Genomic DNA, 23,891 nt, shown 5'->3' with positions numbered 1-23,891 from the left:
CCCCCCACTTTTTTGTGTGTGTAATAATTCTGATGCTTCAATGAAAATATTTAAAGGGCATTTCTTTGAGAAATATGTTTTTTTTGGATAAGACCTTTGAGATATATGTTAGTTTCAACGATATACTGGAGACGGCATCTTAACAAAACTCAAATAAAATGATTAAAGAACTTACTACTATTATTTTGAGTAGATGTATTTCACAGAACATGTGAAAGTTTATCTGCTAATGAATTTTATTTAATTCATTTTTCTCATGATTTTACAGGCAGTTAATCATCCATATCTCGTTGTATATTCTAAAACTAATGTCATAAGTTGTGGAAGCATTGATGGTACTGATAATAATAACGAACAAGCATGTGGAATTTGTCATGAGCCAGCTGAAGAACCTGTGGTGAGTTTCTGGTGAATCCCCACTCTCCCTTCCTTTCCTTTTATCCTTGTTTTCGCAGTTTGATAATTTAAATTTTCATCGAATCTTTTTGCATTCAATTATTCATCTTTTGTGAATATCAGTGCTAGCTAATGTTAATTAATCTATTGAAGTACTATAGTTGCGAATCTATTTATGATCACTCATGAGTATGACTGTTGTTGACGGGTTTCTTTTCATAGCCAGTGAAAATCCATGAGAACTTTGCTGAAAATGAACATCCTGTATTTGATCACTACCTTGTGTTGTTGCCCCTTAAAATCACCACCATTCTTTTTTCACTACATTACCTAGTTAGTTGAAATGGAACTGAACGAGTCGAATTACTGCCTTTTTAATAATCTCTTCTATTTTAACAGGTTACCTCTTGCGAGCACACATTTTGTAAGGCCTGCATTATTGGTTTTGCCAATGATTTTTCGAAGCTTGTCTCATGTCCTTCTTGCTCAAAGATGCTCACCATTGACTTTAGCACAAATCTGGCTGGTAGAGATCGAACCATTAAAAATACAATCAAGGGGTTTAAATGTACAAGTATACTTAACAGAATACAACTGGAGAATTTTCAGACGAGCACAAAAATAGAAGCTTTGGTACGTTTTATTGAAACTCCCTGTATGTTTTAATCCCTCGATGCAAATGAAGAAAAGAGCATGTTTTATTNTTTTTTTTTTTTTTTTTTTTTTTTTACTCCAGAGAGAAGAAATCAGGTTCATGTTAGAACGAGATGGATCTGCCAAAGGAATCGTTTTTAGCCAATTCACGTCATTTTTGGATCTAATAAACTATTCCTTAACAAAGGTGAGTTGTAGTAAGCATGTAGAGTCTTCTTATAGCCAAAGAAAATTAGTCGTTTTATATCATGCAATGAACCCTTTGCAGTCTGGTATTACCTGCGTTCAACTAATTGGAAGCATGTCCTTGCCACAAAGAGATGATGCTATTAAGAGATTCATTGACGATCCAGATTGCAAGATTTTTCTAATGAGCTTAAAAGCTGGAGGGATTGCTCTCAATCTCACTGTGGCATCGCATGTAAGGAGTCACTTTCGATTGACTATGCAATTTAATTATTCACATGTCATGACCTTAATTATGTTGCATATATGCTGTTATCACACTGTTTGTACAAATATGTTTTTGCTCATAAAATTAATTGTGTTCGTTTTCGGTGACGAATACGCCCTATTTTCCTTCTTTGATCTTCACTTCAGGTGTTCATCATGGACCCTTGGTGGAATCCTGCTGTGGAACGACAAGCACAAGACAGAATCCACCGAATTGGACAATATAAGCCTATCAGGTGCAGTGTTTTGATAAAATAAAAAAATATTTGGTAATTTTCTGCCATTGCCTGAAGACAGCACTAACATGCATTTGACATTAACAGAATTACGAGATTCGTTATTGAAAACTCTATTGAGGAGAGGATTTTGAAGCTGCAAGAGAGGAAAGAACTGGTATTTGAAGGGTACGTTGCTCTGCCCTNAAAAAAAAAAAAAAAAAAAAAAAAAAAAAGATTCACTGTGTCTCTCTTTGCAGAACTGTAGGTCGGTCTAACGATGCCTTGGGAAAATTGACCTTGGACGACATGAGATTTCTGTTTATTTGACCAAGTTCACGAAAGAAAAAAAAAAGAAAAAAAACTAATACCTGCGCGCGCACAAAAGAGAACAGAGCCAAGGTTATGTACATGTACATGCACACACTCACACCCCTTTTGTACATCTAATTCCAAATTTTGATTGTGTAAATGCTTCTGATCATATTTTGCTTGAGGGGCATATACATAGTTGGTTGTCTCCATATTTTGTGGTTTGCGAAGGAGCAGACCAGATGTCATTTTACCTTTTGGAGGAAAGTCAAAACGTTGAAACATTAGTTCAATGATATGCTTCGACTTTACCCGTAAGTCTCTCTCTCTCTCTCTCTCTCTTGTTCACACATAAAAGAAAGGAAGGAAAAGATCATAGGTTCTGCAATGCCCCATTTAACAGGTGCTAAAAGTATTAGTTAATGTATAGGCTTGATTTTTGTTTATTTCGTTTTCATGTTAGTTAATTTTGGATTGTGGTTTTAAAACAAAATTGAATAAATAAAACCATTGATGCCAAAAAAATTTACACTAATATGAAATTGCATAACGTATAAAATTATGTGGAGGGTTGTTCATGTATCGTTCCCCCGAAACATCTTCTACATGGTTTTTTGGAAACATCTACATGGGTTTTTTTACAACAGATAGGGGTATACATTGTTTGAGTTGGATTGAGTTGAACAGGGGATTGAGTTGAGCAACCCTGTTTTAAGATTGGAGTCGATTTAGTTGAGTTAAAAAAAATTATTTATTCACAATTCATAAATATTCAATATAATCTTAGACCAAAGATATTAAAAATTCACAAACAAACATAAATCAATTTATAATCAATCAAAAAATAAATTAATCAACTTGCTTGAGCATAGTTTCAACGTTACTATAAAAGTTAGAAAAATAGATGGTAGCTACAAGAATCTCTCAACCATACTCCATACTAAATGTTATTCAAAAGCTACCACACACACTAGAACAGTAAAAACATTTTCAACCACTTTTAATTTTAAATTCATTTATTTTCCACCAAATCCAATGAAAAAGTAAAAGAAAAAAAAATTGCTTTCCAATAAACAAATATAGAAATTTAAGTTTCAAATTATTAATTTAAGAATATACAAAATGAAAACAATATACTTTAAAAATAAAATATTTATAAATCATATTCAATAACCTGTTAGTTTATTCATATTGTAAACCATGTATTTAAAAGTGGTTTTTTATACTTAAAACAGATATTTAAAATATATAAAAGAAACAAAATAAAATAATAAAATAACATAAAAGAAACAAAAAAATAATAATAAAATAACATAAAATAAAATAAAAAACAAAAAAATAATAATAAAATAACATAAAAAAAAAAACAAAACAAAATAATAAAATAACGTAAAAATAATAATAATAATAATAATAATAAAATAGAATATAAAAGAAACTAAACAAATAACATAAAAAAAATTAAAACAAAATAATAAAAAGTTTTATAAGGCTAGAATAAACCCCCCGACCATTTATTGAAAATTACGACTTTGCATTATAACACTTTACTTCTATCTTCCTTCAATGCATTAGTCTAGTAAAAAATTATGCTTAAAAATATCCTGGTATTGTTAAAATTATATATTTCTTTAATTAATATACAGCTATATCCTTTTATGCACCTCTAAGGTTGTAAATTTTATTTCACGTGCCACCCACTGATTCCCCAAGATCATCCGTCTATGTTTTACTGAAATTTCTGAACATATATCAAGAGAGCGAATTACCTATTAAAGATTGATGGCGTAGCATTGAAGTCACCACCTCGATGGATATGCGAACAAAACATTGTTCTCTTTCTCTATCTCAGCAAAGTTCATTGTTTCAGCATTGCGATTGACGGGTACCACAACAAAACAAGACCCTGAGAAAGAATCATGATATGTAAGTCCTGAGAAACAAGACAAATGAAAGAACAAAAGTTCCAAATTTTTCATTCATGATAGGTAAGTTTTACTTGCTTGAACTCACTTGATACTTACTGTTTCAAACGCTGACATAAATCCTAATTTCACCGCATGTTTTTCGACAAAATCGTCTTTATAATCAGATCAGAACTTCATCATGATGGTCCTGCATCATAAAAGGCAACTAGGAATGAAACCTGAACCATACTGCTTGATGATGCTCAGGAGACTATCAATAAAAAGTTGAAAATGGAATCAAGTTAAGAAAACCCATTTAGATTTTAGCATTGTTGAACAAAGCAATAATGCAGGGAGACAAGGGCATGTCTAGGTATTATGAGTCCTTCAAGTGAGTTGCGACATGTTTTTTTCGTCTCGACATAGGAACCTGCATACAGAAACAAGAGGTAAAGGAACAGTTGCTTGCAACATTGAGTTAGACTAAATAATTCTTGAGATTGATGTAAATACAAAACGCTTACTCATTTTTCCCGTCCTTGGGTGGAAGCTGGGGTGTTAGGATCGATATCAATTGTTAGCTCTGATACTAATTGTTAGGATCGCTCAACAACGCACACACTCAATCAAAATGAACACAAAGAAGAGAGAGAAAATACAAGAAGCAATATTGGCTAAAAGTTTTATATTGATGACTTCAGGTATGTATTTTCTCTCTCTTTTTTGTATTTATCTTGATCGAGTGTGTGCGTTGTTGAGCGATCCTAACAATTAGTATCAGAGCTAACAACTGGTATCGATCCTAACATGGAAATCTTGAAGGTGTTTTTGCAGTTGATTTTGAGAGAGACGGTTCTTTGTTTTGCCCTGGAATATGGAAGCTTCTTTAGGGATTTCTTTTTTATCATTTTCCCTCTGCTTTGGAAATGCTGTCTGAAGTTCAACCTTTTCGAATGGAGCATCTTGAGCTACCCCTTCACCTGATGGCGAAATAGTGGCAATCCTTGTGCCTGGTTTCGCAGTTTCACCTTCCTCAGCAGTTAATTGACACCAGCTGCCTTTGAGAATAACGAGAAAGAGACAGATCACTAGGATTAGTTTCATGTATTGACGAAAAATGTAAGACACTTCACTCCACAAAATAGGATTATTTTTAAACATGAATTCAGAAGCCAGCATAATTCGCCCGTGAAAGGAACTAGGGCTTCTAGAATTGCAAAGCAAAATGTTAGTTTACTTCTAACAATTTAAAACTCGATTGAACTAGCATGCACCATAGCACGTGAATAATAAAATTCTAAAATCTAAGTTAAGTATTCTATAATATGAATTACCATTATCATAAGAAAACAATCTGCTACTTGATTGCACAATATATTTTGATTGGAATTGCCCTAGAGCTTTTATAATCGAACAACGTACCATCACCACCTAAATGGATAAATTTAAGTGAATTAGGTACAACAAATGAGAGGACGGCAATCGCCCACAGATAACGAAGATGTTACTCTGAATTTGTTGATAAACCTTCCTATTAAGTAATGCCTATTGCTGGAGCTCAGAATAGAAAGTGTCATCTCCAATTAAAGAATGTCCGCAATGATATAATATTACCATGTAAATATATAACTACGTTCAGATAATGTGTGTGCATGCTTGAGCACATGTCTGTGTTCATACCAAGAGCCTTTCTATAATCTCATGTTCACATATAGAGGCCAAGACAACAAACTGGACTCTAGAGCTGAAGTAAAATCCTGTTCGATAGCTCAGCTAAAACTGATGCGGATGGAATGATCACGACGATTACCATTATTATTCTTCCATAACGAGCACAATTTTTCCCCAATCCTAATATAAGCTGGCATTTAGGAGTCCTTTTATCCTTAATATTTTATAGAGATACGAAATGTCCATTATGGTTGAAGATCAAAACGATATTATTTCAAAATTTCCGGTCACATTCCGTAAATCAAGTCAGATCTAACCACAATCCGAAAGGATCTTAGAATATAGCCAATATGAAATTCGGTACCTCTTCTTTGAAGCCTTTGTTGTCGCTGACGCTGGTAGACCAGCCTTGTACGCTGACTATCCTAACATCACAGAAATGAGTAAAACATACAGAGAACAGATATCCTAGTTATTGAGATCTCAGACTCTTAGTTCGCCAATTACAAGAACTGAGGAAATATGATTACTCGCATTCGGCTAAAACGTAAAACATTTGATTTTCAAATAAACAACGACAACGATAGCAATTGTACGTCATAATGCAGAAGCGACTAAACAGCGAATGCAAACTCATTTCGTTCGCACCTTAAATCTGACCTTCTCGAAGCAAAATTACAATAGGCGTTACAATTTCATCACAAACAATATTAGATCAGTTAGATTGCTTCTAATCTCTGCCGCAACAGAACAGGAGTGAACAAAACAGAGAGAACAATCGAAACAAATATCATTTAACCAACCGTACAATTTCTGCATAATCGAAAACATTAACGAAAGATAGACATTCGGAATTTTCATCTCTAATCGCCATTATACTTTCTTCATTTTATTCATACAACAGTTTTCAAAGGCAGTAAACATGTGAATCTTACATTAACGAAAGATAGACATTCGGAATTTTCATCTCCAATCGCCATTATACTTTCTTCATTTTATTCATACAACAGTTTTCAAAGGCAGTAAACATGTGAATCTTATATACGAGTATTTTTCGTCCTCGATCGAAACTTTCCAAAACATAAATCGAACTAAGAAAAAGCGGAAACGCTTTCGGAGTTCTCGGATCTCAGCAACATGAAACATATTTAATCCTAAACTTCGAGGAAGATAAAATAACGAAGATACCTGCAGAGCAAGTGAATCGAATGCATCGAGCACAGCGCAATAACTAGAAAAGAAATGAGCGAAAGGGAAGAGAAGCATTTATATATACGACTCAAAAACTTAAAATTGTATGAGTATTTTAAAGCATAGTATTAATGAGTATTGTCGAATTCTTTTAATTTTTTTTTAAAGTAATTTTTTTTAAAAGGTATTAATGAACTTTTGGAAGTACTACCGAATTTCATCCAAAATTAACTTTAAATATAATTTTTTATAAGGATATTATTGAAATTTTTAAAAATTTAGAGATATTTTTATTTAGACAAAAGAGATATTTTTATTAATTTTATGTATAAATAATTATTAAAATCTATTTTTGGTATCAATATTTAATATTTAAAAAATGGTATGTTTTATTGAAATAGGAAGTTACCTATTTTGCATTAGCTTTAAATTAATTTACACTTAAAATAAAGGAATATGTATCTTAATTGTTAAGGCAGGTCCATTATATCAATAGAAACATTATTACAAACTTTTTAGGTTATCATTTCTTATTTAATTTAGTTATCATTTTCTCCTTCCTTTCTAAGATTCTTTGAAATATTTTTCTTTTAGAATATTTAATCTAATTTTCTATTCACTAATAATTTATGTTGCATTGATGAAGTAATTTAATTGAAAGGGAATATAACTTAATTAATATATACTTCCTACTATATTTAAAAAATAAAATATAGATATGTCATTCAACATGTAACGTCCAGATCCACCGGTTGATCTTTGATATTGTCCTCTTTCTTTAAGCTCTCCCTGCTTTAAAATAGGTCTGCTATGGGGAAGGTTTCCACACCCTTGTAAATGGTGGTTTGTTCTCCTTCCCAACCAATGTGGGACATCACAATTCACCCCCTTCGGGGTCCTCCCCAACCAATGTGGTACATCATAATCCACCCTCCTTCGGGGCCCAGCGTCCTTATTAGCACACCGCCTCGTGTCTACTCTTATAAATGGGACATCATAATCCACCCCTCTTCGGGGTCCAGCGTCCTCGCTGGCACTCTTTTCTTCCTCCAATCGATGTGGAACCGCCCCCAAATCCACCCCCTTTGGGGCCAAGCGTCCTTACTGGCACTCCGCCCCGTGTCTACCCTCCTTCGAGGAACAACGAGAAGGCTGGCACATTGTTCGAAACCTGGCTCTGATACCATTTGTAATGATATTGTCATCTCTGGGCTTTCCCTTTTGCACTTCCCTTTAAGGCTTTAAAACGCGTCTACTAGGGGAAGGTTTGCACACCCTTATAAATGGTGGTTTGTTCTCCTCCCCAACCAACCAAGGTGGACATCCCACAACAGTAGTAATTTTTTATAATAATATTAGAAAACAATTGAAATATATTTTTTAAATAAAAGCTTAAAATGTTTACAAACTAATTATTAATATTTATAACTAAATTTATAAGATTTGATGGTGTAATTTATGTCCTAATTGAAACTCTAAATTTTTTCATGTAAATAATAAATTTGTGAATTTTAAAAAATAAAAAAATGAGAGTCAAACAGTCGCCCAATTTTTCTAAATTTGTAATCTAGCGCAAAAAAAAAAAAANAAAAAAAAAAAAAAAAAAAAAAAAAAAAAAAAAAAAAAAAAAAAAAAAAAAAAAAGGGAAGAAGGTATCTCTCAATCGAGGTTTGAATAAGGTTACACCGAACGCCACTAACAAAGGGTTAGAAGAAACGCTCTGTTGCAGACGGAATCTTGTAGAGGATGATTCAGCTTCTGTTCACGGTAATCGCAGCCGAAATGGCTCTGATTTTGACTCTTCTCTTCAGGACGCCTCTGAGGAAGCTTGTGATCTTGAGTTTGGATCGTGTTAAGCGTGGGAAAGGCCCAATCGTCGTTCAAACAATCGCCGGAACTGTCTTCGTTGTGCTTATTTCCAGCGTCTATAGCATGGTTAAGATCCAGAATCGGATGATTGAGGCTGGTGAGGTTAATCCCACGGATCAGGTCCTTATGTCCAATCACTTGCTTGAAGCTTCTCTCATGGGTAATTTTTAAATTAATCCTTTCTCCACTTCCGTTTTCCTTCATCTTTGCTCTCTGGATAGGGTTCTTTCAATTTTAGGGTGAAATGTGTTGGTTATGCTTAATTTATGATTTCGAAATTATTGGATTTACAAGCATCTGTTGAATGATTGGCTTGGTCACTGGGCTAGTTAGAACCGGCAGAACTGGATTCATTTCTTTCAAATTAACTCCAGAATTCGACGAAAGGGCGGGAGATCTTGTTCGATTCAATAATTGTGATGTGACATTAAACATTTTCCTAAAACTGAGCTGCTGTTCACTCCACTTCGTTTGGGCTTTTTCTTCTGTCAGGAACAATGTATTAAATCTAAAATCTGGCTCGCATGCTTCTAGATTGCTTAAAATTTTACATATAAACGGAGTTTACTGATAAATCCTTATAAATGCTAATGGATTTGGTGCTTTACTCATGGGGATGGAATCCTGCTTGTGCACCATATCATGTATTAACAGAGTAATTTGAAGGAAAATCAGTAGGAGCGTTTGAAAACAATATCATTCTTAATAGTTGATGTCAACAGATGTGATGTTGCCTTCGACTTCGAAGCGGAACACCCTATTTGATTACGATTTCGATAAGTTTTTCCCCTTTCTTATTAACCCATTTGAATTCTAAACCAAAGTTCAAAAACAACATCAGGTTTTGAAGAACTTAGTTTGGTTTTTGAAAGCATTTTTAAAAAGTAGATAATAGAGCATGAAAACAATAGGTGTAAGTAAAGTTTATAAGAATGATTATCAAATGTTGCCTAAGTTTGTTGTTCTTATCAGATTTTCTTTGTTTGATAATCTATATCTTATTGTTGTTCTACGAGAGATTTTGTTTTGTTTTTCCATTTGCTTGCAATTTTGCAGTTCATTCCCATTAGTTTGAATATTTCATGTTAGATTTGAATATAACATGTATGTTCTGCAGGGTTTTTGTTGTTCCTTGCCCTGATGATTGATAGACTACATCACTACATCCGAGAGCTTCGACTGCTCCGAAAGACCATGGAGGTCGCAAAGAAGCAAATTCGAGCATCAGAGGATGCAAGCACGGAGAAGCTTAAATCCCTGGGAGAAGAGGCAACTACCTTGAGGAGTAAAATAACCAAACTGGAAGCTGAAGTTGAGGCAAAAACAAAAGAAGCAAATGCTGCAGAAGCAGAAACAGAAGCCTTAAGAAAGCAATCTGAGGAGTACCTGCTCGAGTACGATCGGTTGTTGGAGGACAATCAGAATATTCGGAATCAGTTGGAGTCTATCGAACATGGCTCTTCATAATCTGGTGATACATTTAGAGGCTGTCGTTAAATCCTTTTCGCATCGTGGCGTTGGAGGCTTAAGAAAATCATGCGTTTATGCTTTTCGCTCTTAATCGAAGTGCCTCTGGTTAGCTGGGTCTGTCTGTATCAGTGAAATGAAATTTAAGGTGGGATATTAAAAGTGGGAGCTTGCTTAATCCATTTAAGACTACTTTCCATGGCTGGTTGTTTGTTTGTTTGTTTGTATGTCTTTTGAATGTAATTACATTGTATATGACAATGTGATCCAATGCCAATTGATTTTGCTACTTCCAAGTTCACAGGCGCAAAGGCTATTCATTCAACACTTCATCGTTGAATCATTGACGTCTGCTATTTGCTTCCAGATTTCATTTCTACCCCTCATTCACACTCCACAAATTCACCCTCTAATTACTACACATCTTTGATATCATATGGAATTTAGGTTTCCGGCTTTCCTTTTTAGGATTCCTCTCAAAAAAATTTAAAACGCGTGCTAGGGAGAGGTTTCTACACTTTTATAATAGTGTTTCATTTTACTCCCGACGGATGTGACATCGTATTTTTGAGTTCAACCCACAAGAATGGAGAAATACAAACGTCGGAAAATACAAATATTACACAAAACTAAACTCTATTGATACACAAAATAGACACATTAACAAATCTTTCAAAACTCACAAGTTTCACCATTAACTTTAAATTACTTTTTGTTTTTTTGTTTTTCATCAAATGCACTTGCCAACTATGATATAGATATCTGACTTTCGGGTAAGCGTATGAACATCTATTAGTTCGTATCATGGGTTTACTTGTTACAAAAGGCAAACACTTGAGTCCTCCAGCTACAAATTTGACCCGGGACTGTCAAGCTAATATTTACCTACATCAACATTTTAAAGGGAGATCGGAAATTAGTTTAGACACCGTCCCCTAAAGTCATAACTGACAGGTTCTGTTCTATCTGCCCATCCCACTAAACTTATCCAGAATCTTGTTGAAAGACCATTAAAAGATGAAAATAAACATCACTTATTCAAATTTTCAGTTTTCTTAATTCTCCCATTATAGCTCCTGTCTTTGGCTACCTTATTCTTTTTTGTTTCTCTTAGAATTTTTCTTTTATTTCAAACATTTATAAATATGATTTTTGTAGGACTTTTTAATTTTTTTTAATTTTTAAATAAAAATTGTACATCATTAATAAAATTTATTATAAAATAAACTCTAACATAAATGAAAATTTAATTAAAATTTAATAATCTAACTTATTAATAAAATTAAAATTATTTAAAATATTTTATTTATATGAAATTTTCATAACATTAACAAAATCTTCAACCAAATCTCAAACATTCAAAAGAAAAGAAAAGAAATCTCTAAACTTGAGAGAAGTGAAATTAAATCTTTCACCCAATTGCTTGACCGATTGATACACGAAACAATATTAGATTAAAAAATTATTAATTTAAATATATATGTTACATATTGACTATGAAATTCAACAATAAAAATTTGAAATTTGAAATTTAACCCACAAATTTTTTTCAAATAAAACATATTTTTGTTAAAATTAAAACTATCATATTTTTCTAAGTAATCATATGTTAATATTTAATGTAAAGTTTGGTTAAATTAAAACGTTATGTATTACATAAACTTATTCCATACTTTTAACCATATATTATACAAAAGAAACGCCAAATCCAGCTGTAAATAAATCCATTTTCACCACAATAAAAACGTCCTCCCTTTCTCAATTCCCTCCGCCCCAAATGGCTGTACACGTCATCACCAAGCTTTCCATGGTTCTAATTCTCACGACGGCCGCCATTTCCGCCGCCAATGCCAAGCTGAAACAGACCAATCTAATTCTCTACTTACAGGACTTCGCCAATGGCCCAAACCCCACTTTCATCCCAGTCGCCGGAATCGCCGGGAAGCCCTGGAACTTCACCGAATTCGGCACCATCTTCGTCACCGACGACCCAATCACCGCTAGCCCAAATCCCAACTCAACGCCGCTAGGGCGAGCTCAGGGAATATACACCGTGGCGGCGGCGGATGGCCGGAATTTGATGGTGGTTCTGTCGCTTGGGTTCACGGATGGGAGCAGCATCGAAATTCAAGGAACGAGCCGACAATTCGAAGGCGTTAGAGAGCTGGGTGTGGTGTCGGGGACCGGCAAATTCCGGTTCGCCAGAGGGTTCGCCGTCGGTAAGAATGTCGTCACCGACATTCCCAACGGCTACACCGTCGTTCAGTTCAACGTCACTGTCAAACATTACTAGTAACCGGAAATGTTTATGCAAGAAATTAAATAAAAAGGTATTTGTTTAATAACTAATGTAATTAATCTAAATAATTATTCCATTATTCCTTCGTATTAATTATTCATTGAATTATGATTAGCCAATCCTATACGTCATTATTAATTTATATATATTACGGAAAATTCCAAAAATAATAAATATGGTTTTATAAGTTAAATTCAATTTCATATATTTCAAAATAACTCTAAATATTTATTATAGAAATTAAAAAAAAAATGCATAATTGTGAATTTTAATACGTTAGAGTAGATTAATTCTTTAGTAGTCTAGGACAATTACCCACAATCAATTAATGAATTTAATTTTAAGGGCACCTTTTAATTGAACATTTTATTGAAAAATTGAGTGCTCATAAATTGGAGGGGTCCAATATAAGTTTTAAATGTTTTAATTACCACAATATTAATATGGGAAGGAAAATAAATACTTAATTATTTAAAATTATATGGCAAAATTTATATAATTAAAGTTAAATATGGATTTTTCTTTTTTAAAATTTAAGTGTGAATAATTAAAAGAATTTGCTTTCGTTTTTTTTAAATGAGATAATTATGGAATTGTGGTAGGTAAATAGAATAATTTTAGAATTTAGAGAGAGAGAGAGAGAGAGCCAACAGATGAGATACACGTGGAAGCACAGGAGCCATCCAATGTATGATGGAATGCTTAGTAGGTACTCCCCTATACTATGGATTAATATTTGAATTGTTTTATGGTATGCGGTGGCGCACAACCATCCTAAATAAGTCTCGTGACTTCTTAATCTCATATTTATTTTTTATTTTTGTGTTTAAATTCTTTATTTAATTCCAAAAATTATATTTAATTTCGTATTTAATAGATTTATAAATTTTATGACTAAAATTAAAAAAAAAAATTAAACAATTTAGTGTATAAGAATTAAAAATAAATAGGGTATTTAAAAAAAATTAAAAAAAGTAATGAAAGTTAGCTGAGTAAAAAGTGGGTATTTAAAATGAAAAGTGCTAAAAAGAAAGGAACATGAAACTCCATAAAATTATTTAAAAGGAAAAAGAAAAGGTTTGATAAAGGCAACGTGGAGGCAGGGGAGATGCGTGGACGCCAACCAAAGGTGAGTTAGCATTTGGCAAAATAAAATTAAAATTAAATTTTTTTTTTTAAAAAAAAAAGAGGCACAGAAGAGACAAAATAGGATGTTGGGCAATGAGTAGTAATTAAGTTACACATGGCATGGCCTCTTCTTAATCTTCAACCGACGGTGGATGGGAGTTAAGCCATTCCTTCATTAACCCTAACTCACCTCTCTCCCACCCTCTCTTATTTATTTTCCGCAAATATTGAGAATTATTGAGAAAAGTAGTCAGTCGGGAGGTCTGTAATTCTTAACCATGAACCGTACCCAAAAAAGTTGATATTACAAAATTGAGTTTAGTAGGTTCTTCAATTGACCAAATTTTCTAAACACTTCTAGTCTCTTTGCTTCAGATCCAAAATTTTAAGGAATGTAATCGTATCAAGAATTAGGAAGTACTCATTTTCAACAATCTCGAGACACGAATAAATAAACAAAAATGAGTTTTTAAGTGGGAAAAGAGAAAGGGAGAGAGGAATTGAATTGAATTAAATTTCATAATATAGTTGACATTAAATGAAGAAATTTAGGTGTATGAGTATGAAAAGTTGAAGGGTTATTATTATTATTATTATTATTATTATTATTATGATGTACAAGACTAATAATGTTCTTACAACGATGGTCTGCCAAATCATTCCTACTAATTCTGCAGCTAAAACCACCGTTATTCTGTGTGAATTCCGTTTCCGACCACTCCTTGCCGCCACCGCCACTCTGTTTCTCACCCCAATAATTATTACTACAGCCTTTCACTTCTGACCCACCAATCGTGTCGCCTTCGTCACCGACTTCTTTGCTTTTTCCAATGTCCTGTCTTCGAATTGTAATCCAGTTCTCATCATCTCTCCAGCTCGGCTCTCCTGAGGCCATCCACAGCCGTCGGATCTGCTCTGCTGCCCAACTATTGGGTCTACACGATTTGGCTTCTCTGATTTCACTTTCTTCAATGGATCTCCAAACGCCCTGTTCTAGAATACTCGTTGGAGAATTCGAATGAACTTCCTGGATTTTCTTTGGGGAGAAATTGAATTCCCCCACAAATGGGTGATTTAGAAGCTGATTGGCTGTCCATCTCTCATTTGGATTCCTTCTTAAGCATTTCTCTAGAAAATCCTTTGCTTGGTCGGATAAACAGGATGGAATTTCCGGCGACTCGCCGGAATACCCAATTCGGTACAGAGCGGAAATTGGGTCGGTGTCGCTGGTTGTTTTCGGCCAGGGTGAGCCACCGCCGGTAGCCATTTCGATGACCGTACACCCAATGGACCAAATGTCAGAGGGGAGTCCTTGGTGCTCCCCACGAGCCACTTCTGGTGCCATAAACAGCGGCGTGCCACCAATTGAGTCTGTTTGGCTCGCCCACTTGGCGCATCCGAAATCGGCCAATTTAGCCTCACCGTCACGACCGATCAAAACGTTTCGGGATTTAATGTCGCAATGCACCAAGCCTTTGGAATGAATGTACTGTAGGCCTTGTAGTAACTGCCGCGTGTAAATTCCGATTGCCGCCTCGTCGAGCCGCCGACCCCCACGGCGGCGAATTACGTCGGCAAGCGAACCGTTGGGCAAATACTCCATGAAAAGATTGAACATCACGACCCCACTCTGTTCTCTCCGGACCTCACACCCTCTATAACAAACGACATACGGAGAGGCTAAAGAAGAAAGAAACTGTCGCTCAGTTTGTAGAGATTGCGAGTATGAAATCTCAGCGGATTTGACGGCGAAAACGTCGCCGGAGGAAGAATCCGTGGCAAGGAAGACGGTGGCGGAGGAGCCGTGGCCGATGACGTGGCGTCTAGTCCAGTCCATTTGGTTGAAGAATAGAATAGAAAAGAGAGTTTGATGGGTAGATGAGTAGGATGGGTTTGAAAAACGAAAGGGGTTATTGTGTGTATATATAGAGAGAGAGAGTGAAATTACCAAAAAGGTTGGATTATAGTAAAAAGGGTTGGTTTTATTGGTTGGGTTGTTCTGTCTTTTAGAAGGGTTGACAATTTCTCTACGGAGAGATTGCCACGTGTCGAGGTTATGGGTGGGGGATTGGGGCAGATTTGGTTTGGGTCTGCCTACTTAATGATGGCATGGCAAAATGAAACGCTGGCATGTGTTGGATTTGGATATATGCCATTGGTTTAAAAAGCCGTGACCAATTTGGATGTAAATTTTAATGTACTTTCTAGTGGTTTTATTCTTTTCACTATTTGCACTTTCGCCCTTCCCCAAGGGAGTTAAAAATAAATAGATGTAAATTTTGATGTGTCCTTTTAAGAGGTTTCTTTTTCCACTATTTGCACTTTAGTCCTCCTACAATCGAGCGAAATTAGATGCAAATTTTGATGAGTTCTTTTTAAGGGGTGTATTCTTCCACTATTTGCACTTTAGCCCTTTAACAATGGAACTAAATATAAATAGACATAAATTTTAACGCGGTGTTAGAAGGATTTATTCTTCCACTATTTACATTTTCGCCCTTCTAAAATAGATCTAAATATAAATAGACGTAAATTTTAATGTATTTTTTTAAGGTATTTCTCGCACTTTAGCGTTGAATGATGAAGCTAAATAGCAATAGACGTAATTTTAATATATTCTTTTAAGGGGTTTCTTCTTCCACCATTTGCACTTTAGCCCTTATATAAGTTCATAATCGGTAATGAAAAGTAAGTATTATAATATATAAATTAGAAAATAATGTCATTTAAGAAAGTTAGCTAAACAACGTGTAAATTGTTATCAAATTAAAAATTATTATAAATTAAATATCAAAATTGTTACTGAATTAAAAATTATTATAAATTAAAATAAAAAAAATAAAATGATTGTGTGATAAAATTATAATGAAATTGAAATAAATAAGGCATTGCTTTTTATTTAGGGTGGCTGTAAAAATGAGTTAATTGGAGGATTTGTATCCTCTAAGTGAAGCAATCATGATATAAATTGAATGAAGCACTCAAAGGGTAAATTAAATAATTAAAATAAAATAAAATAAAAAGTGGAGCATCCATTTATTTCGTGCTGTCTGTCACCAAACTAATTCAATTACTTCCCATTATTAATTAGTTTCACCAAAAAGAAACAAAAATTCATGATTTTTCACCTTTTAAAGAATGGGTGACGAAGGAAAGGTGTCACTCAATGTCATTTAATCATCTTTATAAAACTATAAAGTTTTTTTTCAAAATTAGAATATTCTTTGTGACCTTTTTTAAGTTAAGTGAGGATATAAGTATATTGGTTAGAAATCAGGAATCTCCACAATAGTATGATATGGTCCATTTTGAGTGTAAGCTCTCATGACTTTGCTTTGGAGTTCCCGAAAGGCTTGGTAGCAATGAGATGTATTTCTTCACTTATAAACCGGTTATCATTTCCTAAATTAGCCAATATGTAACTTACTCCCAATAATCCTCAACAACTCTACTCTTGTATTGTTGAGTGAGAATGAGACTGGAAATCCACAAGTAAGGTAAGTAGGTCTATTACCAGCGGGTTCTATATCTATGTGTATTCTCTCATAGGTATGGTGGTTTTAACCCCCTTAGCCCCGACCTAGATACGAGCATATTGGGCTTTTCAGTGAGAAGCGAGAAAAGCGAAAGAACATAGAAAAAAAGCTGGCCGGTTTAAGCTTTTTCCAACCATTTGTGGGTTGATTTGTAGCCGCTTCAATTTGGACGGTGGAGATTTGTTTTGAATTTGCTTATAGTTATGTTACCATGGCTAATTGGATGTCACTTAGAACTTTCTAATTTTTTCTCGTGTTTTTGTCCTTTTTTGTCGGAATTTATTATCTCAGGATAATTGTTGTAACCCACTTGGTGGATTTTTTTAATTTTGATCTTGATCCATAGTTTAGTCCTTATCTTGAGACGGGTTTTCGCATTAAAACAACATTATTTTTTTTTAATTTGAACAAAAGTTTAATACAAAGTTATATAATATTAGAGCATCCTTTAAAAGGAATGGGGACAAAGTGGCTTGTCATGACCTGGCGCAACTGAATTCCCAAAGAGGTGCAGATTGAGTCAGCTGAGCTAACTGTGGTTAGTGGCTGTCGGTGGTGCTCTTGTCTTAAAGAGATTAATTAAATTTAATTTAAATTAATTACTAAAATTAATTATGATTTTTGCATAATACTTGAAAGCCGAAGACATTAAAGCTTGCAAAACGCAAATACTAATTGCTTCGCTTGCAAGACCGCTAAATGGTGGCGAGGGGATCTTCCGTCACACGCAAGTCATGTGCCTTTTATTTTTATTTTATTTTGTCTTTTTTCCTTTTAATTATCGTTGTTTTTTTTTGGGCGAAAAGTTGGGGTTACAAGTGGACCATCCAAAAGATGACACGTGTGAAATGAAAGCTGTTGATTGGTTGTGGTCAAAAGCCACGTAACCACGTTATTGTATTTGAATGGGTGTGGAGTTGCCAACGTCGCCTTGCGTTTGGTGCAAGCCCCGAATTAAAACAAAAACCGGTGGGCCTTCCAACAGCCTTTGAACATGAGTTCGAGACCGAAGTTGGGCAAGTATGAGCTTCTAAGTCTTTCTAATTGAATTGTCGTTTCAAACAATTAATAAGTCTTGGATTAAGTCTCCCGATCAAGTTGAATAAAGTTCAAGTTTTATTATATGTTTTCTATGGTCACCAAAGAACTTTCAAGCAATCGTGATCTAGTGTCTGTTTGGTTTAGTAATCTCGTCAAAATTGGCTCTTTCGCCCACTGTGGCGACTCTTCTGACTTTAACATTGTCTTTGTCCCTTGCTTTAGGTTTTTCCTTCTACTTCTTAGGTTGACATATTCTCACGGGAGCCAAGGCAGCATTGTCGCTGAGTGACGATCCCTCTTCATGGGTTAGACATATTCTCGTCGCAGCCAAGGCAGCATCGCCGCTGAGTGACGATCCCTCTGCAGTTTTCGATGGCCAAGAAAGTGTTTTTTTATNCAGGTTGTTGACATATTCACGGGAAATATTTCTCGACCTCTCTTTGAATTTTTCAAATCCAAGCTTCACGTTCGTTAAAATCTGACGCTCATCTTGCGAGCGAGTGTTTTAGATATTTTTCTTCTTACCATTAGGTATCTTTCCATTGATTGTTCTTTCCATTTATTACTATTTCCATATTCTTATAATTTATTTGATTATAAATAGAGAACTTTCACACACCATTTACGTGTGGTGGAATTAAGCAAACATTCTCAGTATTTCTACGTGTTGGCTAAGGTCGAGCTAGACAATCCTGTTTAGGTTTTCTTTGGTCAGTATTTCTACGTGTTGACTAAGGTCGAGCTAGACAATTCTAATCAAGGCCAAGTCATAAGCGAGTGCTCCATTTTCAAAAGAACTTATTTATAATTTGTCGGGTTTTTTAAAGATTTTTTTTTTAATTTCAAATATTTTGTTAATATAGAATGGGATTCAAATTCAAATTAAGATTTTTCTAACATTTGAATTCAAATTCAAATTCATATTTTATTTTTCTACTTAATTACGACATCAAAATTTCTATTTTAATGGAGATTTTCTTTTAAATCATTGAGTTAAAAGAACTAGCAGAAACTTTTTAAACGTGTTTAAAATTTGAGGAAAAACTCTTGAAATGAAAGACAAAGAGACAATATTTGCTCACCGTGTGTGGAGTTGATAGACTAATTTTATTTGTTTTAATGATAAAAATAATAATATAGAATAGAAGAAATTTGCGACCATTTGTTTTAATGATAAAAATAATAATGTAGGGTAGAGGAAATTTGCGACTTAATTACGACGACTACTAAGGTACGAAAATTTAGTGTAAGATTAGGTAACTTTTTTAGAAAATGTATTACNTTTTTTTTTGTCTGGTTGGTTTGCTTTAATATGTTCATAAGATTTTGTATGATTTTTGTATAATTAATTATTGATATGAAAACGACATATTATTTAAATTTATATAAACCCTTCAAGAAACCAAAGAATGAGCAACATCTGAGTCTTTCCCAAATGGCCAATCCTCTGTATCAAAAAGTGGCCGTCAAAAGAAGAGTCCACAGAGCATTGGATATTACCATCTTCTCCCTCCTGGTTTTGCTCCTTACCTATCGTCTCTTCTTCCTCCACACCCATGGCTTCTCTTGCCTCCAAGCCACTGCCTTCCTCTCCGAGTCCTGGTTCACTTTCACCTGGCTCCTCCTCGTCGCCACCCGTTGGAACTTCTTCAACTACAAGACCTACCCCGACCGCCTCCTCAAAAGGTAACTCTATTGAAAATTGTTAGAAAGAAGTCGTGCATGTTGAATGATGAAAGTCCCACGTTCGCTAATTTAGGGAATAATCATGAGTTTATAATCAAATAATAGTCTCTCTATTCATAAGAGGCATTCTGAAAATTAAAGTAAACCCATGAGAACTTATGCATGTTAAGTGGTGCTCGTCTAACCGTGCAATTGCTAATGTAGAGAATAATCATGAATTTATAAGTAAGGAATAATATCATGTAATTGTGAGGGTCGTGATGAAAAAATGAATACAGAGTGGAGGAGCTTCCTCCGATAGACATATTTGTGACAACGGCGGATGCAGTGCTAGAGCCACCGATAATCACCGTCAACACGGTGCTATCTTTGTTGGCAGTTGATTATCCCGCCGACAAATTGACTTGTTACGTCTCCGATGACGGCGGTTCCCCGGTCATCTTCTACGCCCTCTCTGAAGCTTTGAATTTCGCAAAGATTTGGGTTTCTTTTTGCAAGAAGTACCATGTTCAAGTTAGAGCTCCATTTCGATACTTTTATAATAACAAAGACGATTATTTAGTCGCCGGAGACTCGCCGGAGTTCCGCCATGAGTGGACGAAAATGAAGGTACCAAACTTTCGTCTAAGATTACGTTTTTTTTTAATAATTTTTGGTCATTATTATTTGTTTGTTTATATGAGAAGGACGAATACGAGAAGCTCGGTCAGAGAATTGAGAAAGCTGCCCTGCGTGACCTGACCGGAGACCTGCCCCACTTTTCCAATATAACATCCAATAACCACCCTCCAATTATTAAGGTACCCCTTCATAAATCATAATTTTTTATTCCTAATTAATTAATTTTATATCTAATTTTGTTAAATTTTAGAAAATATTTAATATTTAAGAATAAGTATATGTCAAACATAACTGCAGGTAATATGGGAGAATAAGGAGGCACGTATCGATGGATTACCTCATTTAATTTACGTGTCGAGAGAAAAGAAACCCAAACATCAACATCATTATAAGGCTGGAGCTATGAACGTTTTGGTATTTTTTTTCACCCGTTTTTTAACTATATTCTATTATATTAAATATTTATGTGACAAATATTATTTTTATCTTATGATCGTGTTATTTGTATTTAATGTGCAGACAAGGGTATCTGGATTGATGACGAATGCTCCTTATATATTAAACGTGGATTGTGATATGTTTGTGAATAATCCCGAAATTCTGTTACATGGAATGTGTCTTCTTCGAGACGCAATAATTGACAAAGAATATGCTTTTGTTCAATTTCCTCAAAACTTCTACGATGGACTTAAGGACGATCCGTATGGAAACCAATTTCATGTTTTGATGGAGGTAGATTATTATGTGCTTTTTAAAAAGCAATGTCATAATTAATTAATTAATTATTTATGTATGTATTTATTTATTTTGTAGTTTATTATGGGTGGAACGAACGGACTTCAGGGACCGTGTTACATGGGGACGGGATGTATTCATCGACGAAAAATTTTATATGGTCAACCTCCCGATGGTAGGTAGTATGAGAATTTGAACTTAGATTTTTTAAATTAAATTAAATTTAATTTAATTTAATTTATAGGTGGAAGTAATTTTGAGGTTGAGTTAGACAAGAGGTTTGGAAAATCAGAGAAATTGAAGATCTCGGCCGTTGATGCTTTGAGAAGGATTGCACATAATCCAAGCCGTCCATTATTGTCGGAGTCCCACTCCATAGAAGCATTAAAGGAAGTTGCTAGTTGTGATTATGAATACCATTCTTCTTGGGGTGCACAAGTATGCTTCCAAACAATCTCTATCATCTTCTACTCTTTTGGTTTTTTGGTTCCTAATTACTAAGAGGTTTGAATTTGTGTGAGATCTTATACCAGTGGGAGAGGAAACGGAGTATTTTTTGTAAGGGTGTGAAAGTCTCTCGCTGGTTAATGCGTTTTAAAATCGTGAGGCTCACGACGATATGTAACGGGCCAAAGTGGACAATATTTATTAGGTGTGGGCTTGAACCGTTACAAATGGTATCAGAGCTAGACACCGAATGATGTGCCAGCGAGGGCGTTGGCTCCCAAAGGGGGTGGATTGTGAGGTTCACCTCCATTGGAGAGGGGAACGAAGCATTTCTTATAAGGATGTGAAAATCTCTCCCTAATAGACACGTTATAAAACCGTGAGGTTGATGACAATAATAACGGGCCAAATTGGACAAAGTTTGCTAGTGGTGGGTTTGAGTGGTTATAAATGGTATTAGAGCTAGACACTGGACCGTGTGTGTAATGTCCCACCTTGGTTGGGGAGGAGAACAAAATACCCTTTATAAATGTGTGGTTGGGTGTGGAAACCTTCCCGTAGCAGATACTTTTTAAAGCCTTGAGGGGAAGCCCGAAAGGGAAATTTCTGGGCGGTTACAAATGATATTAGAGCCAGACAGACATCAGATGATGTGCCAGCCTTCTCGCTGTTCCCCGAAGGGGTAGACACGAGACGGTGTGCCAGTAAGGACGCTGGGTCCAAAGGGGTGGATTTGGTGGGGCCCCACATCGATGGGAGAAAGGAACGAGTGCCAGCGAGAATGCTGGGCCCCGAAAGGGGGTGGATTGTGATGTCCCACATTGGTTGGGGAGGAGAACAAAACACCCTTTATAAGGGTGTGGAAACCTTCCCCTAGTAGACATGTTTCCTCCCCTCGAGGGGAAGTCCGAAAGGGAAAGCTCAGAGGACAATATCTGCTAGCGGTGGATCTAGGCCGTTACACTGTGCCAAGGCTCTCCCTAGTAGACGCGTTTTAAAACCATGAGACTGACGATCATACGTAATGGACCAAAACATACAATATTTACTAGCAGTGGACTTTAACTTTACTGAATACGCACACTTTTGGTCGTTGATGTTTTGATGGTTTCGTGCTCGTAGGTGGGTTGGCTGTATGGAAGTGCAGTAGAGGACTTGTTAACTGGACTGAAAATACACCAAAAGGGATGGAAATCGGCTCTTGTTGTACCGAAGCCAAAGGCCTTTTTAGGGTGTGCCCCATCAGGAGGGCCAACCTCTTTAACGCAGCAAAAGAGATGGGTTACAGGCCAACTTGAAGTTTTGTTCAGCACAAAAAGCCCCATTTTTGCTCTTATCTTTGGCAACCTCCAACTTAGGCAGTGCATGTTCTATCTTTGGCTATCACTTTGGGGCATACGCTCCGTTCCCGAGCTTCTCTATACTCTTCTTCCCGCTTATTGTCTCATCTCTGACTCTCGTTTCTTACCCAATGTAAGTTCGCTCAAATTTTTAGGTTCGATGATTTATGATAAGATTTTTTTTTTCATATTGAATCCAAACTCAATGTAGGTACGAGAATCAGCCGCATGCATCCCCCTTTTACTCTTTGTGGTCTACAACGTGCAACAACTACTACAATACATGGAGGCTGGGCAATCGTTTAGGGCTTGGTGGAACAACCAAAAGATGGGAAGAGTAAACACAATGTGCTCGTACTTATTTGGAGTTATAGGCATAGTGTTTAAGCTTTTAGGTTTATCAGAAACAACATTTGAGGTAACAAAGAAGGGATCGTCTACTTCGAACGATGAAGATGAAGTAAAAGAAGATTTGGGTCGATTCACATTCAATGAGTCGCCGTTGTTCATACCAGCCACCACAATTATGATGATACAACTGATAGCGCTTTCAATCGGTTTGTCGAGATCAATGAAGGCAGGAAGCCATGTTATTACCGAATTACCTATAGGGGAGATGATATGCAGTGCGTGGTTGATTTTGTGCTTTTGGCCATTCTTGAAGGGAATGTTTGCAAAGGGAAGATTTGGAATTCCATGGCCAACCTTGTGCAAGTCTAGTGCTTTAACACTCTTGTTTGTGTTCTTCGCGTTAACAAATAACGAACAAGTGAGAGTTTAATTATTGGTTATTTACCTTCGTTGTTTTATTTGAATTTTATAATTTTGATGTCCAAAGCGTTTATTGATACTAATTAGTAGGCTCGTATATTAATTATAATAATTGATTTATGATAAGTTTATATAAGCTCTTTGAAATTAAA

The 23,891-nt window shown here is 35.3% G+C and overlaps 6 protein-coding genes and 1 long non-coding RNA gene across 18 annotated transcripts in view; 4 read left to right on the top strand and 3 right to left on the bottom strand.

The window, feature by feature from the left end:
* LOC111777227 (DNA repair protein RAD16) overlaps positions 1-2,348 on the top strand; it is a 9,513-nt gene extending 7,165 nt beyond the window's left edge. For 2 of the 3 annotated variants that reach the window (XM_023656725.1, XM_023656724.1), the window contains exons 11-17: positions 269-397; positions 796-1,029; positions 1,133-1,237; positions 1,319-1,471; positions 1,651-1,739; positions 1,827-1,907; positions 1,979-2,348. In XM_023656725.1, the coding sequence (XP_023512493.1) occupies positions 269-397; positions 796-1,029; positions 1,133-1,237; positions 1,319-1,471; positions 1,651-1,739; positions 1,827-1,907; positions 1,979-2,048 (861 nt within the window). In that variant the 3' untranslated portion in view covers positions 2,049-2,348. Of the gene's footprint in view, positions 1-268; positions 409-795; positions 1,030-1,132; positions 1,238-1,318; positions 1,472-1,650; positions 1,740-1,826; positions 1,908-1,978 lie in introns of those variants that run through there. The other variant, XM_023656726.1, reaches the window with a different exon arrangement.
* LOC111777236 lies at positions 2,199-4,571 on the bottom strand. Of its 3 annotated transcripts, none has more exons than XR_002812367.1 (4): positions 4,462-4,571; positions 4,055-4,367; positions 3,800-3,936; positions 2,199-2,284 (listed from the first exon to the last, which is right to left on the bottom strand). It is a non-coding gene; the product is annotated as an uncharacterized LOC111777236 (long non-coding RNA). The 3 variants fall into 3 exon arrangements; XR_002812366.1 differs by lacking the exon at positions 2,199-2,284 and adding an exon at positions 2,524-2,736; XR_002812365.1 differs by lacking the exon at positions 2,199-2,284 and having other exon boundaries at positions 3,524-3,936.
* Positions 4,572-4,670: 99 nt separating this feature from the next.
* Positions 4,671-6,889, bottom strand: LOC111777232. 8 transcript variants are annotated; one of them, XM_023656737.1, is made up of 5 exons: positions 6,797-6,889; positions 5,973-6,033; positions 5,272-5,368; positions 4,883-4,995; positions 4,671-4,804 (listed from the first exon to the last, which is right to left on the bottom strand). In XM_023656737.1, exons 1-5 carry the CDS (start codon positions 6,820-6,822, stop codon positions 4,721-4,723), a joined length of 381 nt encoding a protein of 126 aa, XP_023512505.1. In that variant the 5' UTR covers positions 6,823-6,889; the 3' UTR covers positions 4,671-4,720. The 8 variants fall into 8 exon arrangements, 5 of the variants coding, with proteins under 5 accessions (XP_023512505.1, XP_023512502.1, XP_023512503.1 ...); XR_002812363.1 differs by having other exon boundaries at positions 4,671-4,991; XR_002812362.1 differs by having other exon boundaries at positions 4,671-4,995; positions 5,973-6,028.
* A 1,573-nt stretch (positions 6,890-8,462) lies between these two features.
* On the top strand, positions 8,463-10,431 carry LOC111777836 (B-cell receptor-associated protein 31-like). Its single transcript, XM_023657559.1, has 2 exons — positions 8,463-8,828; positions 9,786-10,431. Exons 1-2 carry the CDS (start codon positions 8,546-8,548, stop codon positions 10,133-10,135), a joined length of 633 nt encoding a protein of 210 aa, XP_023513327.1. The 5' UTR covers positions 8,463-8,545; the 3' UTR covers positions 10,136-10,431.
* A 1,444-nt stretch (positions 10,432-11,875) lies between these two features.
* Positions 11,876-12,459, top strand: LOC111777794 (dirigent protein 23-like). Its single transcript, XM_023657509.1, has one exon. It carries the CDS (start codon positions 11,913-11,915, stop codon positions 12,426-12,428), a length of 516 nt encoding a protein of 171 aa, XP_023513277.1. The 5' UTR covers positions 11,876-11,912; the 3' UTR covers positions 12,429-12,459.
* Positions 12,460-14,066: 1,607 nt separating this feature from the next.
* Positions 14,067-15,712, bottom strand: LOC111777615 (mitogen-activated protein kinase kinase kinase 18-like). The gene has a single exon (XM_023657287.1). The coding sequence runs from the start codon at positions 15,397-15,399 to the stop codon at positions 14,080-14,082; it is 1,320 nt and encodes a 439-aa protein (XP_023513055.1). The 5' UTR covers positions 15,400-15,712; the 3' UTR covers positions 14,067-14,079.
* Positions 15,713-19,574: 3,862 nt separating this feature from the next.
* LOC111777043 (cellulose synthase-like protein H1) lies at positions 19,575-23,749 on the top strand. Its single transcript, XM_023656485.1, has 9 exons — positions 19,575-19,825; positions 20,104-20,434; positions 20,512-20,625; positions 20,744-20,860; positions 20,966-21,178; positions 21,260-21,356; positions 21,426-21,619; positions 22,751-23,101; positions 23,180-23,749. Exons 1-9 carry the CDS (start codon positions 19,575-19,577, stop codon positions 23,747-23,749), a joined length of 2,238 nt encoding a protein of 745 aa, XP_023512253.1.
* The last annotated feature ends 142 nt before the right edge of the window (positions 23,750-23,891 follow it).

Source organism: Cucurbita pepo, chromosome LG16 (genome assembly GCF_002806865.2).
Source record: "Cucurbita pepo subsp. pepo cultivar mu-cu-16 chromosome LG16, ASM280686v2, whole genome shotgun sequence".
Lineage (NCBI taxonomy): Eukaryota > Viridiplantae > Streptophyta > Magnoliopsida > Cucurbitales > Cucurbitaceae > Cucurbita > Cucurbita pepo.
Note: the sequence above shows the minus strand (reverse complement) of the source record. Positions and strands in the feature narration are given on the sequence as shown.